General features: G+C 34.5%; 1 protein-coding gene across 1 annotated transcript in view; it reads right to left on the bottom strand.

Annotated features, from left to right (window-relative positions):
- LOC136029186 (inositol-trisphosphate 3-kinase B-like) overlaps positions 1–17580 on the bottom strand; it is a 113955-nt gene that overhangs the window by 10037 nt on the left and 86338 nt on the right. Inside the window, exons 8-9 of the mRNA XM_065707311.1 lie at positions 17073–17253; positions 10287–10358 (exon numbers count right to left, since the gene is read on the bottom strand). Of these exons, the coding sequence (XP_065563383.1) occupies positions 10287–10358; positions 17073–17253 (253 nt within the window). The remainder of the gene's footprint in view (positions 1–10286; positions 10359–17072; positions 17254–17580) is intronic.

The following is a 17580-nucleotide window of genomic DNA, read 5'->3' as shown; positions in this document are numbered from 1 at the left end:
TAGGGGGTAAAATATTGGAGCTAATAGTCCCTCAAGACGTTACTACGGACACCTGGGTCTGACACAATACTATTGTGTATGTGAGTCGTAAATCTACGTTGTGGGGAATATTTTCTAAGAGATTCTGGTGTCTGCTACATAATAGGAAGGGTTTACTTTGGTTATTATGTAATAGGTTTTGGGATGTTACCTAATAAATTTTTTTAGAGACCATTAGTCAAGCGGGAAGTCCCGGTTGTAACTGAGGGGGGCAGACACTTGGGTGTTACGTAATAACGATACATACGTAGGATGCGACACAATCTTGCGTGCCTTAATAGATTTATTGTGGGTGAGATAATCTTACTTGACATGGTAGATTTATTGGGAATGATGTAATGGCAGGGCACATGTGGGTGTTACGTAATGACGATACACACGTAGGATGTCACATAATACTTTAAGAAATTTCATTTTCTCTTTTTTCTACACTAGGATTTTTTGTCTACACTAGGATTCGAAAGGGATTCCCCCTCGATGGAATGGACTGCTAACCAGATGAAGAACGGAAGTCTTTCTAATATTTTGATTTGTCTAATACATTATACATGGTAACCTATTGCACGCACGAGGGAATTCCCTGCACACCTTCAAGAACGATTAAATTGCTCAAATGTTTCCTAACCATCATCATCGAGCCACGTAACTATCCAGCAAAGCTATTGATTTTTGGTCTATTGAAACACCCCTATGCTACATAACATTACTGCTCTAACGTGACCTAGACAGGTTAAGTTACACAGCAGATGTTGCATAGCATCAGCTTTAGATATTTCATAAAGCATATGATTACGTATTGAAGTCTTATCCTAAAATTAAATAAAAAAAACAAGTTTTTTCAACTGAAAGTAAGGAGTGACATCAAAACTTAAAACGCACAGAAATTACTTCGTATATGAAAGAGGCTGATTCCTCATCAACGCCCCGCTCTTTACGCTAAAGTTTGACTCTTTCTCTCAATTCTTCTTTCTAAAACAGTAAAAAACTTTAGCGTAAAGAGCGGGGCGTTGATGAGGAAGCAGCCTCTTTCATATACGAAGTAATTTCTGTGCGTTTTAAGTTTTGATGTCACTCCTTACTTTCAGTTGAAAAAACTTGTTTTTTTTATTTAATTTCTGAACGTTTTTGAATCAATGCATGTTTTGATTTTGGCTCTCCGCAGAGGAATAATCAAAACGAAATTTGCATTTTTTTTTTGGCTCAATGGCTTTCTCATAATTTTGATCGAATGATTTTGAGAAAAAAAGAGCGGGGGACGAAGCCTAGTTGCACCCGATTTTTTGGTTAATTAAAAAGGCAACTAGAACTTTTAATTTTTTACGAATCTTTTTATTGGTAAAAGATTTACGTAACTTATAAATTAGCTTACGTAAAGAACTTTTGTATTCTCATGTTTTTATTACATATATGAGGGGATTCGCCCCATCGTCAGTACCTCGCTCTTTACACTAAAGCTTAAATTTTATCCCAATTCATTAAGAATGACCCCCTGAATCACAAAAGCCGTAGAATAAGTAGTTGAAATTACCGAAAATACTTTAGCGTAAAGAGCGAGGTATTAGAAGGAGGTGAGCCCCTCATATGGATAATAATTTCTGTTTGTTTTAAGTTTTATTGCTGTTCCTTACTTCCAGCTGAAAAAGCTTTTTCACTTTTATTTTTTAATTGTTTTTTTTTTAAATAATGCTAGTAAATCCTGCTCTCCCTTCATGGAAATTTTCTTCTCCCATTACAAATTCTCGAAGGAAAGTTCCCCCAGCATATCCCCTCTCCTCAACCCCTCCCCCAAACCAAAAAAATCCTCCTGAAAACGCCTGTATACTTCCCAATAACCATTACTATATGTAAGCACGGGTCAAAGTTTGTAACTTGTTGCCCCTCCCACGGGGACTGTGGGGGAGTAAGTCGTCCCCAAAGACATAGTTATAAGGTTTTTCGACTACGCTGAATAAAATGGCTATCTCAGAATTTTGATCCGTTGACTTTGGGAAAATAATTAGCGTGGGAGGGGGCCTAGGTGCCCTCCAATTTTTTTGGTCACTTAAAAAGGGCACTAGAACTTTTTATTTCCGTTAGAATGAGCCCTCTTGCAACATTCTAGGACAACTGGGTCGATACGATCACCCCTGGGGAAAAAAAACAAAAAAAAAACAAAAAAACAAAAAAACAAATAAACACGCATCCGTGATCTGCCTTCTGGCAAAAAATGCAAAATTCCACGTTTTTGTAGATAGGAGCTCGAAACTTCTACAATAGGGTTCTCTGATACGCTGAATCTGATGGTGTGATTTTCGTTAAGATTCTATGACTTTTAGGGGGCGTTTCCCCCTATTTTCTAAAATAACGCAAATTTTCTCAGGCTCGTAACTTTTGATGGGTAAGACTAAACTTGATGAAACTTATATATTTAAACCAGCATTAAAATGCGATTCTTTTGATGTAGCTATTGGTATCAAAATTCCATTTTTTAGAGTTTTGGTTACCATTGAGCCGGGTCGCTCCTTACTACAGTTCGTTACCACGAACTGTTTGATAAGAAATCAAAAGGACACAGACTTTGGTACATTCAAAATTTATTAATAAAAACCAATTTACAAAGCATTATTAAACAGAAAAAGCAGTTAAAACTCAGCAATGGAATACATAACGTGAAAAAACCTGACATAGGATAAAATATCAGCAATAGAAACATGAAGTAAAGGAAGATGGTAAACCTTGCAACCGATTCCAGAGGGGAGGGTTGATATTGGAGGTATATTTAAGCCCTATTGAAAGCTATTTCTTAGAGGTCTTAATGGAAATGTCGCGTTTCTTTTAGCCAAGACTATGCATATTCACGCCACGGTGACAACATGTGGCTAGCACACCCAAGCAAGCAATTCCAGAAGGGGAGATGTTTTATTAGAGATAAATTTAAGCAATATTAATAGGTATTTCTGATAGATTTTAACAAAATCCCTTATTTATTTTGACTGAGTGTTAGATTTCTGTCCCCCCACTACCGAAAAAAATTCTTTTAAAACCACCCACCTTAACTTTAAGCTGTAGAAAATGTTAGTCCAAGCAATTCACGCCACCATGGCAATATGTGGCTGGCCAATAACACCTCTGTGATACATATTATTATTCCTTAGAATTTTTACCAGATATTTTCATGTCAAAATCACGCATTAAGTCCATTGGTTCATGTTTTTGAAAACCACCCCCAACGCGAAACACCATCTCAATTCACACCACCATGTTACACCTTTACTGACCCCCTAGCACCCCCTCATCATTCTCAAGACATTTTCCAGATATTTCCTTACTAAAAATCGTGCATTAAATCCAATTGTTCATGTTTTAGCAAAGAAAACCCTCCGTGAAACACAATCTCAATTCACACCAGCGTGCCACAATGTTACTGACCCTCTGGCTTCCTTTAACACCCCTTCACCATTCCTAAGACATTTTTCTAAATCTTTTCTTGACAAACATATGATTTTAATCCATCGGTTCATGTTTTCACAACCCGACCCTCTGTGATACATCATGTCAATTCACACCACCGTGCCACACTATGACTGGCCCTCAGGCACTCCCTCAACATTCCTAAGACATTATCCAGATATTTTCTTGTTAAAAATCATGCATTAAATCCGTTGGGTCATGTTTTCGCAGTCCAACCCTCCGTGATACAACATGTCAAGTCACACCACCGTGTCATCAGTCCTAAGACAATTTCCACATATTCTCTTGTTAAAAATTATGCTTAAACTCCATTGATTTGCATTTTCGCAAGCCAAACCTCCGTGATACACCATGCAAATTCACAGCACCGTTTCACACTATCACTACCCCCCTGGCGCCCTCTAGAGCCTCTCATCATTCCTAAGACATTTTCCAGATGTTTTCTTATTGAAAATCATGCATTAAATCAATTGGTTCATGATTTTGAAAGCCAATACTCCGTGATAAGCCATATTTATTTAAAGCCATCGTGTCAAACTATGACTGGTCCTCTTGTAACCTTTAGACCCCTCATAATTCCTAAGACATTTTTAGATATTTGTTTTAAGAAATTAATACGAATTCCGCTTTCTCCCACTTCTCATCCCAGGTTAAAACGATTCCAGCTCCGACTCTGCTAGCTTCCACCCTGGTTCAACCAATTCAAGTTCCCACAATGCCCACTCAGATAACGACTCCAAATCTGGCTCCGGTTGCATGCGTTCCGGCTCCCCCAATTTTGTCCCTCGATTCCACAATCGCTATTCCACCAATTCCGCTCCAAGATCCACCAATTCCAGGATTTCTTATGGGGCTGCGTCTGTGGTAATCTATGGCTGATCATCGATAATAGCTAGTTTATTATTCTTTTTCGATCAGTATCATTTGATTCAAGCAATTCAAGTTCCCACATGACCACTCAGATACTGACGCTGCTGGTGACACGTTACCCGTTGATAGACCCTATCGCCATCTGTTTGGTATTAGTATTCAAAAGAAGACAAGAAGAAGACAGGCCTACTCTTCTATCAATATCATAAGCCATATCCTATTCATGGGCCAAAATTGCAAACTAGGTAAAAATAATGTAATAGACAGTGAAATCGAAAGCAAAATAAAAAGAGCACAAACAGAAATTATCAGCAAGGAGATTAACGATGAATTGACGAGAAAAAGCACCAGCAAACGTTACTACTAGCATCATGAGTTTATCAACAGACACAGTTCATTAGCTCGATTTTAACAGCCTCGCTATACATTTCATCATTGATAAAATTGGGTTAATGGACCCGATGTCTTGGTAAACCCATGATGCTAGCAGTAGAGTTTAATGGTGCTTCGTTTTTCGTCAGTTCGTCATTAATCTCCTTACTTTGAATGCTGATACCGGAAAGCTGGCGATAGGACCTGTCAACGAGTAACGTGTTAACAGCAGCATAAGCAAGAAGTTGGAATCGTTATCAACTAAAAGTTTTATGTTTGCACTCTCTTTGAGCACTAACATCTCTGAAAATCTTGCTCTTGCATATCCACCATCATAAGTGTTGAATCTTTTCGATATTCCAAAAGAGTTTAACTCCTTACTGTCATGACAATGTATGCATACGTTTCCAATAGTGTCACCGCTACTAATTGTTCGAAGTTCATATGTTTGTCTTTGTCAGTATTCAACACAACGATAACCTTATCATGTGCAAACATTTCTTGGAATATGTTATCTCTGATTTTTTCAAAAGTAGGATTTAAGTGTTTATCCTTCAAATGTAAAAATGATACTGAACGACAAAGTATAATAAACTCGCTATTGTTGATGATCAGCCATAGATTACCACGGAAGAAGTCCCATAAAAAAATCTTGGCATTGGTGGAACTCGGAGCGGAATTGGCAGAATCGAAATTGCGTAATCGGGGGACAGAAGTGGGGGAGCCAAAACTGATTTGACCGGAGCCACATATCCCGGAGTCGGGATAGGAGCGAGCATAGTGGGAACTGGAATCGGTTGAACCAGGGTGGAAGATAGCAGAATCGGAGCTAACAGGGGTTCAGAAGCGGGGGGGGAGTGGAATAAAAAAAATATAAAAATGTCTTAGGAATGATGAAGGGTGCTAGAGGTTTCCAGAGGGCCAGTCATAGTTCGGCACGGTGGCTTGAAATGACATGGTGTATCACGAAGGATTGGCTTGCAAAACATGAACCAATGGATTTAATACATGAGTTTTTAACAAGAATACATCTGGAAAATACCTTAGGAATGATGAGGGGTGCTAGAGGGCGCCAGAGGAGCAGTGATAGTGTGGCACGATGGTGTGAATTAACATGGTGTATCACGGAGGATTGGCTTGCAAAAACATCAACCAATAGACCCTAAGCATAATTTTTAAAAAGAAAATATTTGAAAATTGTCTTAGAATTGATGAGGGGGTGCTAGATGGCTAGTCATAGTGTGAACCGGTGATGTGAATTGACATAGTGTATCACGGAGGATTGGGTTGCAAAAACATAAACCGATGGATTTAATGCATGATTTTTAACAAGAAAATAATATATTTAATAAGTGATTTTTAATAAGAAAATATTAGGAAAATATCTTAGGAACGATAAAGAGTGCCAGAGGGTCAGTCGAAATTTGGTAGGCTGGTGTGAATTGACATGGTGTGTCACGGAGGGTTTGGTTGCAAAAACATTAACCAATGGATTAAAACCATATTTTTAACAAGAAAATATCTGGGAAAATGTCTCAGGGATGATGAGGGGTGCCAGAGGGCCAGTCATAGTGTGGCATGGTGGTGTGAATTTACATGATGTATCAGGGAGGGTTGGGTTGTGAAAACATGAACAAATAAATTAAAATCATTTTTTAATCAAGAAAACATCTAGAAAAATGTCTTAGGAATGATGAGGGGGTGTCAGAGGGAGCCAGAAGGTCATTAATAGTGTGGAATGGTGGAGTGAATTGAGATGGTGTATCACGGAGGGTTTTCTTGTGAAAACATGAACCATTGGATTTAATGCATGATTTTTAACGAGAAATTATCTGGAAAATGTCTTACGAGTGATGAGGGGATGTCAGGGGGTGCCAAAATGGTAAGTAATAGTGTGATATGGTAGTGTGAATCGAGATGGTGTTTATCACGTTGGGGTGGTATGCAAAATCATGAACCATTGTATTTGACGCATAATTCATAACATGAAAATTTCTGATGAAAATGTCTTAGGAATGACAATGTGTATCACAGGGGTGCGATGGACCAGCCACATATTGCTATGGTGGCGTCAATTTCTTAGACTTACATGTTATACAGCTTTAAATTAAGGTGAGTGGTGCTAAAGGACTTTGTCAGCGGCGGGGGGACTGAAATCTAACACTCAGTCAAACGAAATGAGAAGTTTCAATTAAGACTTCTCAGAAATACCTCTTAGCATTGTTTAAATTTGTCTCCAATACCAACTCTCCCCCTCTGGAATTGCTTGCTAGGGGGGGGGGAGCTAGCCACATATTGCAACCGTGGAATGAATATGCATAGTCTTGACTTCAAGAAACACGGTATTTCCATTAAGTCCTCTCACAAATAGCTCTTAAAAGGACTTCAATTTACCTCTAATATCAGCTTTCCCCTCTGGAATAGGTTGTTAGGGTTCCCACCTTTCTTTAAAGCATGGTTCTTTTGCTTATATTTGATATTATGTCAGGTTTTTTTACGTTTTGTTTTTTCCGTTGTTGAATTTTAACTGCTTTTTCTATATAACAGAATGGCTTTTATTAATAAAATTTGTATGTACAACAGTCTGTGTCCTTTAGATTGTTTGTTTTAGGATAAAACTTCAATACGTAATCATTTACCTAAAGCTGATGCTATGTAACATCTGCTATGTAACTTAGCCTGTGTAGGTCATGTTAGAGCACTAATGTAATGTAGCATGCGGATGTAATCAATAGACCAAAAATCAATAGCTTCATTGGATAGTTACGCGGCTTGGTGATGATGGTTAGGAAACATGCGAGTAATTTAATCATTCTAGAAGGTGGGCAGGGAATTTCCTCGTGCGTACAATAGGTTAAACTGTAGAATGTATTAGCCTAAACATAATATTAGTAAGGCTTTCGTAGTCCAACTGGTTAGCACTCCATTTCATCGAGGGGGAATCCCTCGTGTACATCATCATTACGTAAAACTCACGTGTGCGCTGCCGGTACATCATTCCTAATCAAACAGTTCGTGGTAACGAACTGTAGTAAGGAGTGAGCCGGCTCAATAGTAACCAAAACTCTAAAAAACGGTATTTTGATACCAATGTATACATCAAATGAATCAAATTTTTATGCCTACTTTAAATATATAACTTTCATCAAATTTAGTCTTATCCATCGAATTTCCAAGCCTGAGAAAATTTGCCTTATTTTCGGAAAAAGTGGGAAACACCCTCTAAAATTCCTATAATCTTAATGAAAGTAACACCATCAGATTCAACGCATCAGAGATTCCTACTGTAGAAGTTTCAAGCTCCTATCTGCAAAAATGTGGAATTTTGTATTTTCTGCCAGAAGAAATATCATGGATGCGTGTTTATTTGTTTGTTTTTTTCCCTTCTAGTGCCCTTTTTAAGTGACAAAAAATTGGAGGGCAACAAGGCCCCCTCTCAGGTTCATTTTTTCCCAAAGTCATCGGATCAAAATTTCAAGATAGTCATTTTGTTCAGCATAGTCAAAAAATTTAATAACAATGTCTTTGAGGTTACATGACAGGATCTTTACATGGGCGAATATATCATGGGGGATGATAATTTCTATGAAAGGGGCATTGGATTCTCCAGCATTATTTAAAAAAAAATTAGAAACTAAATAAAAAAAATAAGTTTTTACAACTGAAAGTAAGGAGTAACATTAAAACTTAGGACAAAGAGAAATTATTACGTATGAGGGGGTTGGTCCCCTCCTCAATACCTCGCTCTTTACGCTAAAGTATTTTTGGTAAGTTCAAAAGAGCTATTTATTCTAACTAAACGGTTTTTTTGATTCAGGGGTTATTCTTAAAGAATAATAATCAAAATTCGAACTTTAGTGTAAAGAGCGAGGTATTGACGAGGGGGCAAACCCCCTCATATACGTAATAAAAAAATTCAAATATAGATGTTTATTGCTTAAGTTAATTTGTAAGCTATGTATATTTATTACTAATAAAAAACTTTCTCAAAATAAAATTAAAAGTTCTAGTGCACTTTTAAGTAACCAAAAAAATTGGAGGGCAACTAGGTCCCCTCCCCCGCCCCTTTTTTCAAAATCATTCGACCACAACTTAGAGAAAGCCATTTATCCAAAAACAGTAAAATTAATATGCAAATTTTGTTTTAATTATCCATGTACGGTGAACCAAATAAAATCCTGCATTAATTTGAAAAATTAATTTGAATTTCAGAAATTAAATGTAAAAAACAAGTTTTCTCAACTGAATGTAAGGAACAACATTAAAACATAGAATGAACAGAAATGTTTACATATATGAGGGGTTTCGTCCCCTTTAAATACATCGATCTTTACGCTAAAGTATTTTTAGCAATTTCAAAACAGCTATTTATTCTAATTAAACGGCCTTTGTGATTCAGGGATAATTATTGAAGATTTGAAACAAAATAACAGATTAGTTTAGAGAGCAAGTATTGACGAGGGGGCAAATCCCCTCATATACGTAATAAAAATATACGAATATAGAAGCTCGTAACGTAACATTATTTTGTAAGTTGCGAATATTTATTACTAATAAAAACGTTCGTAAATAAAGTTATAAGTTCAAGTGACCTTTTAAAGTGACCAAAAACTGGAGGGCAACTAGGCCCCCTGCCCTTTTTCTTAAAACCGTCCGATAATAACTTTGAGAAAGCCATTTAACCAAAAAAAGTAAAATTAATATGCAAATTCCGTTTTAGTTATTCATTTACGTTGAGCCAAAATGAAAATCTGCAATATTTTAAAAACGTTCAGAAATGAAATAAAAAAACAGTTTTTTTTAACTGAAAGGAAGGAGCGAAATCGAAACTTAAAACGAACAGAAATTATTCGGTATATGAAAGGGGCTGTCCCCTACCCAATGCCCCACTCTTTACGCTAAAGTTCGACTCTTTCTCAAAACTCTACTTTTTAAAACAATAAAACAATTTAGCGTAAATAATATCTGCGTAATAACATCTTGAGAAACTAGTAGCTCTAATAGTTTACCCCCTATCTGTGTGCTTATAAGCAGAGGGTCGTCACTACCAACCTGGCCTAACCTGACATATGGTAAAAAAAGGTCACTACTTTGATGGTCGTTTTGGGTCATTGCATAAATAAAGCCAGCTCTTCCTAAAAAAATAAATAAATAAAAAGAGATAAAAACGTAGTAGCCTATTAGGGGGTTTCCAAGTCTAAAATTCCAGTCTAAAATAGAGGTATGTAATCAAGCTGAAACTAACGAAAATAAAAAAAAGTTAAAATCCATCAGAACATAGAAAACCGTAATTTTCTGTCAAAGCTTTTAGACTACTTAACAAAGCTTAAAAAAATACTTGGAAAAAAGTACTAAAATACTAAAGTACTAAAATTACTAAAAAAGAAAAATACTTACAAAAATACTAAAAAGCATAAATTATAAAAAAATACTTAAAAAAATATATTTTTTCTGAAAGTTTGGCATGTTGTGAATTCAGTTTTTGTATACAAAAAAGTAGATAGAAGATTTGCACCTTTTCTGTCTTTCCAATAAAAACTTTGCAATTTACTTACTTCATGGGCTGAAAAAAAGTCAGAGATCATCAGAGCTTCCTTGATGAATGATAAGCGATGTATGTACTTTTCCTAGAATTAAATAGTTTTTCAATGAATCGATTATAAAATACAGAAAAGAGATCTTAGATTAGTTAAATTATGCGAATTAAACGTCAAATTTTCTATGTTTTTTAACTTTATTTTTGCCCCAAAGTTAAAAATTGACATTCTATTGCATGCTAGAAATTCTAGGAGAAACAGAGGCACTACCATTAAATCCGAATGTGATAACTTAATTTTAGGTATTTGGCTCTTAGCTGTTTTCATTTTTTAAACCATTAGTTCCTGAAACGTTTCATAATAGAGTTTTTCAAAGAACATATAGTCACCATAGAAAGCGCCACAAACAACAATGGGCTCAGCCCCCTCGAACTTCCTAATGAAAACATGTCATTTGTGCTTTACGAAAAATAATGAGTGCTTCAAATACTACTACTACTAGTATTAACAAACCCCTGCAGCTTCATGTTCGCCGAGGCCAGCACAGCTGAACAGCTTCCTCCCCTTTGTAAAACACAATTTTCTTATTTACGTAAAAAATGGTTTTGTTTGAATTGGATATCTATTTCATTTCAGATGGACACACGTTTTTAACAAGAAGGAAATTGCACAAATTAATTTAAATTACTTTGTTTATATTGTAAGTTTTATTTGAGTAAGGATTGTATTTTTGTATTAGCATAATGTGGCAAGTTTTGGACAGTTTCAGTTAGCTATCCAAAACTTGAAGGTCCACCCGTCCGCCCGTTCTCTCTCTCTCTCTCTCTCTCTCTCAACACACACACACACAGACATATATATATATATATATATATATATATATATATATATATATATATATATATATATATATATATATATATATATATATATATATATATATATATATATGTGTTGGGGTGGCGCTTCGCGCCACCCCAACACCTAGTTGGTGTTGTGTCCCTATGTCCCCCCCAAGCCCCCCCGCGCGCGTAAGTCGTTACGCGCCATAATAGTTACGCGCCATTGTAGTTGTGTCCCTATGTCCCACCTGTGAATATATATATATATATATATATATATATATATATATATATATATATATATATATATATATATATATATATATATATATATATATATATATATATATATATATATATATATATGGTTTTAACTACGTAAAACTTGCGAATATACAACATTCTTTGCTGTCCCATTGTCTTTGCATATAAATAGATTGTCAGGTTTACCGACTCTTGAACATGCAACATATAATGGTCCATGGGAAAACAATCTGTATTCAGATCTATACCTCGTGATTCTAATGATTGCCCTTGAGCTTTGTTGATGGTGATTGCTAATCGACCATTCCCTGTCCCGGTGTCCCGGTCGTCATTTATATCCCCCTGTTTCCCCCGGTGTCCCCGTTGTAGTTGTGTCCCTGTGTCCCGGTCGTCATTTATATTCCCTGTGTCCCGGTCGTCATTTGTATCCCGGTGTCCCGGTCTGTATATACATTCGTTTTTTAGTTTTGTTTTTCTCCTTTATTTTTTTCCTTTTTTTTTTCTTTTTTAGTTTATTTAGATTTTTAGATTTTTTAGTTTTTTTATTAGTTTTTAGTTTTTTTTCTTTTTAGTTTTTTTGTAGTTTTTACCTTCTTAATAGTTTTGTTAGTTTTTTTTTTTACTTATGTCCTGGTCGTCATTTATACTCCCTGTGTCCCGGTGCTTTGTTGATTGCTAATCGAACATTCCTTTTGTCCTGGTCGCTTTCTCTTTGAGTGTCGTCATTTATTTTTTTCTTTTTTAGTTCTTTTAGTTTTTACCTTTTTTAGTTTTTTTTAGTTTTTTAGATGAAATTTTTTTTTAGTTTTTTCCTTTTTTTCTTTTTAGTTTTTTATTGGTTTTTACCTTTATTTTAGCTTATTTTCAGTTTTTTCCTTTTTTTTAGTTTTTTTTATTTTTTATTTTTTTGGTTTTTTACCTTTTTTTAGTTTTTTTATTTTTTTTAGTTTTTTAGCTTTTTTACTTTTTTTATTAGTTTTTAGTTTTTTTTGTAGTTTTTGCCTTTTTTTAGTTTTTTCAGTTTTTTTTTAGTTTTTTATTGGTTTTTACCTTTATTTTAGCTTATTTTTCAGTTTTTTCCTTTTTTTTAGTTTTTTTTTAGTTTTTAGTTTTTTTAGTTTTTTACCTTTTTTAGTTTTTTTAGTTTTTTAGCTTTTTTATTTTTTTTATTAGTTTTTAGTTTTTTTTGTAGTTTTTGCCTTTTTTTAGTTTTTTTAGTTTTTTAGCTTTTTTATTAGTTTTTAGTTTTTTTTGGAGTTTTTGCCTTTTTTTAGTTTTTTTCTTTTTAGTTTTTTTGTAGTTTTTACCTTCTTTTTAGTTTTGTTAGTTTTTTTTTTTACTTATGTCCTGGTCGTCATTTATACTCCCTGTGTCCCGGTGCTTTGTTGATTGCTAATCGAACATTCCTTTTGTCCTGGTCGCTTTCTCTTTGAGTGTCGTCATTTCTTTTTTTCTTTTTTAGTTCTTTTAGTTTTTACCTTTTTTAGTTTTTTTTAGTTTTTTAGATGAAAATTTTTTTTAGTTTTTTCCTTTTTTTCTTTTTAGTTTTTTATTGGTTTTTACCTTTATTTTAGCATATTTTTCAGTTTTTTCCTTTTTTTTTAGTTTTTTTTTATTTTTTATTTTTTTTAGTTTTTTACCTTTTTTTAGTTTTTTTTAGTTTTTTTAGTTTTTTAGCTTTTTTACTTTTTTTATTAGTTTTTAGTTTTTTTTGTAGTTTTTGCCTTTTTTTAGTTTTTTCAGTTTTTTTAGTTTTTTATTGGTTTTTACCTTTATTTTAGCTTATTTTTCAGTTTTTTCCTTTTTTTTAGTTTTTTTTAGTTTTTAGTTTTTTTAGTTTTTTTAGTTTTTTAGCTTTTTTATTTTTTTTATTAGTTTTTAGTTTTTTTTGTAGTTTTCGCCTTTTTTTAGTTTTTTTAGTTTTTTAGCTTTTTTATTAGTTTTTAGTTTTTTTGTAGTTTTTGCCTTTTTTTAGTTTTTTTAGTTTTTTAGCTTTTTTATTTTTTTTATTAGTTTTTAGTTTTTTTTGTAGTTTTTGCCTTTTTTTAGTTTTTTCAGTTTTGACGTCACCTGATCCAGTTTTTTCAGGTGACGTCACCTGATCCACAGATCCACACACAGACAACTTATTTTTATATATATAGATATATATATATATATATATATATATATATATATATATATATATATATATATATATATATATATATATATATATATATATATATATATATATATATATATATATATATATATATATATATATATATATATATAAATTAGCATGAGTAAGGCTGATAACCCCTATGCCTTCTGAAGACCAGAATACACGTTTCACTTTCTCAAAAAAACAAACAAACAAATGACCGTAGATTGTCAGTTAAATTGACATATACTGACATTTCTTCGTTAAGCTTTGATAATTTTCCATTTAGAAAAAAGAAGAGTGAATACATTTCAAGCGTATTTTGTTTTCAGTACAGCGCAAATTCTGTTCTGGTCTTCAAAAGACATTGGGGTTGTCAGCCCTACTCATGTTAATTTTTACTCGTTTTGAGTTTGATTCGGTTATGTATTGTATGATTTAAATAAACAAAATACATTTAAAATGTTTCAATTTTTTTAATTTTAATAAATAATAAAATATTAAAACTTCAATAAATATATATCAGTACATGCATACTAAACCTAGAATTTACAGCCATTTTTTTTCAGTGAAGTGCAAATAAGGGTCTGGTCTTGAGAAGGTATGGGGATTGTCAAAGACATAATTTCCATACCTTCCAACTACGCTATCTCAAAATTTTGATCTGATATGATTTGGGAATTGATGGACGGGGGGGGGGGCTTTTAGCCTTTAAATCACTTTTGACCAATAAAAAGGACACTAGTCCTTTCATTTTCCAATCGAATGAGCCTTTTTCGAAGTTTCTACGCCAGCATATGGCCATCTAAAAGTTTCTATCAGATGCATTACGGGAAAATACGAGGTTTGAAAGGGTGGGGTTTATCCACCCTCCAATCACTCTGAATTTTAAAAAGGGCACCAGGACTGATTACCGATCCGACGATCCCCCTTGAAGATTATATGTTCACCCTTCCTATATACCTTACATGCCATCGGGGCATACTTTACCTTGCCTTGAGGGCAGGGGGGCTGTAATCTTCAAATACATGACTCCAGGTCCTTTTAATTACGTTGAAAAAAATGGCTATTTTAAAGTTTTGATTAGATGTGTTTGGGGAAATGGTGGACTAGGTGGGGGGGGGGGTTTAATTGCCCTCCAATCCCTTCGAATATTAACAAGGGCCCTGGTCCTGTCAATATCCAATCATATGAGCTGTTTTCGATGTTTTTGTGACAACCAATAGCCGTCTCAAAATTGGCCATCTACACCAAAGGTTCTTGCTTAGTAAAGTTTAAGTCAAATGGAGATCTAAAAAAAAAATAGCCATATCAAAAATGTCAGATGCATTTCGAGAAAATATTAGGTATTTGGGTGGGGGGGGGTATCATTATGGTGGGGGGGATTCAGAATGATCGCCCTCCGATCATTTTGAATCTTAAAAAGAGTACTAGAACTTTTGATTACCAATCGAAGGATCCCCCTCCGAAGTTTACATGATTATATTTACTATACATACCTTATAAGCTCCCAGGGTATAACTAACAACCCTTGCCCGGAGGGCTGTATGGGGGTTGTCATCTTCAAAAGACATAATTCTCGGCTCTTTCCACTACGTCGAATAAAATGGCAATCTCAAAACTTTTATTGGATGTGTTTGAGGATATGGTGGGCGTGGTGGGGGGGTTAGATGCCCCCCAATGACTTTCGACTATAAAAAAGAGTACTAGCCCTTTCAATTTTCAACCGAATGAGCTCTTTTCGAAGTTTCTACGATAACAAATGGTCATCCCAGAATTTTTCTGTCAGATACATTTCGGGAAAATACGAGGTGTGTTGGGGAGGGGCATCCGTCCTCTGATCACTCTGGATCTTAAAAGGGCACTAGAACATCTGATTTCCAATCCAATGAGCCCATTCTGGAGTTTCTACGACCACCCTTTCGATAAAAGCTTTAAATGCTCCCAGAGCATAACTTATAACTCATCCTTTAAGATCCTCAAAGACAATAATTTCCGGATATTTCAATTATGTTGAACAAGATGGCTATCTCAAAATTTTGATTGAATGAGTTTGGGGAAATGGTAGGCGTGGGAGAAGGGTTAGTTGCCCTCCAATCACTTTCGACTATTAGAAAAGGCACTAGCCAATTCAATTTCCAATCGAATGAGCCCTTTTCAAAGTTTCTACAACAACTCCTTCGATACGAAGTGTCTTGGTTTAAAAAAAAAAATAAATAAATAAATTCTACATTGTGCCCACATCACTGTTTACTTAGGTAGCGCTATTGCGCATTAATAGATGATTATATGTTGGATTCCTGTCAATTAGGCCCGTGCTTTAAAGACCACTGTTTAGTGCCACGCACTCACCCTCAGTTGTGACTTTCATTACTCTTGATGGCCAGTGAGGATATCCTGCGAAGTGGACTAAAACCAAGTCGAACTGCTTAAACTTCAGTATTTTAAGGTGGCAAAGATATATATATATATATATATATATATATATATATATGAATTTATGAAATATCGTGCAAGATGAGGCCTGTGGGGACGAAAGCTACCCTCATGAGGACGATATTATGATTTGGATGATTATGCTTGATTTTGAAAAGCAAATGCATTAAATGAACTCTTTCTCGAAGCATTGCTGCGCAAAAGTTAAATTTTGATTTAAAGAATCGAATTTGATGGTTTATAGCCTTTCTCACATTTAGGATGGCCCTAAGAAAAACGCTGGGTGTACTATGAAGTTAGAAATTAGATTAAAAACAAGCTTTATGAAATGAAAGTAAAGAGTGAAATTCAAACATTAGCCAAACATAAATTATTCCGTATTTCAGGGGAGGGGCTATCCCTACATAAACCCACGCTCTTTACGCTAAAGTTTGACAATTTTTCCAATTATTTGAGAGCTCCTTCTGAAACACAAGGATGGTTGAATTGGAATAAGAAATAAACTTAAGCACTATGAAAATTCAGCGTAAAGAGTGGGGGGGGGGGCTGAGGGGGAGCTACCCCCTGATATACGGAATAATTTCTTTTCATTATAAATTTCAATGTCACTCTTTAATTGATGAATTATAGCGTTACTTAGGTAAAGAAAACTTTGACATTTTCTTTACAAAAACAGAGTGTCTAGATAATTATTTTACCTAAAATGACTAGTTTATTTCGTGCTAGAAGAATATAAATACAAAAAACTTAGGGTGTATTTACTTGCGAACATAAAAAATAATAAGTACCATAGTTTAAGCATTTTGGCTCAACTGGCCATGGGTTTGTAATTTCATACTGGAGTACAATCATGTATTTTTTTTTCCATATTTGCATAGTGCAAATTGCCATTCAAACCCTGATTTCTTTTTTAAAATCAGAAACACTTGAAGATGGTTATTTTCCGGCTAGAATTCCCTAGATAATATATCCACTAGAAAATCTGCTTTACAATGAACCAAATTATTGTTAAAGATTTTAACTGACAATATGTTTTGCGATAAAAATAATAGCCAATAGAAGTCATTCAATGTCTTGAATGACTTAACCACTAAACTAATAGTTTAAGATAATTACCAAAATCCTTGTATTATTCCCAGTAAATTTTCTGAAAGAATTTTTTATGGACTCTGGATCTTTCATTATTCGAAATTCTCTTGTAGATGCTCCTTCCAAATGCCTCATCCCTTCTATTCGGAATCCAAGAACGGAGCTAGAAGAAATTGTCTCACGCCATAGCATATACCTGAAAGATACACTACGGAATAAAATAAAGTTTAGAAAAGATTTGTTTCTGAGATATATAGATGCAGTTTGAAAGCCATGTCGGGCAAGGCTTTGTCAGATCTAGGCCTATTTATTAAAATATCTAATAAGATAACGATGATCGAGCAAAAATTATTTGAGATATTGCTGAGAATATAGCCTATGCACCGAAAAATTATGCTGGATGCCATTTGAATATCTTGTAGGGTCTACTCCCACAAACAGGACTCCCTCTTACTGGACCTTCCAGTATTGCAAATTAAACGTTGCTCTAGCTCCGCTCATCATTGTTCTCTTGATTACCCTATATCTATCTTAT

This window comes from Artemia franciscana, chromosome 7 (assembly GCF_032884065.1).
Source record: "Artemia franciscana chromosome 7, ASM3288406v1, whole genome shotgun sequence".
NCBI classification, from domain to species: Eukaryota; Metazoa; Arthropoda; class Branchiopoda; order Anostraca; family Artemiidae; genus Artemia; species Artemia franciscana.
The sequence above is the reverse complement of the archived record's forward strand: the minus strand, read 5'-3'. Positions and strand labels throughout refer to the sequence as shown.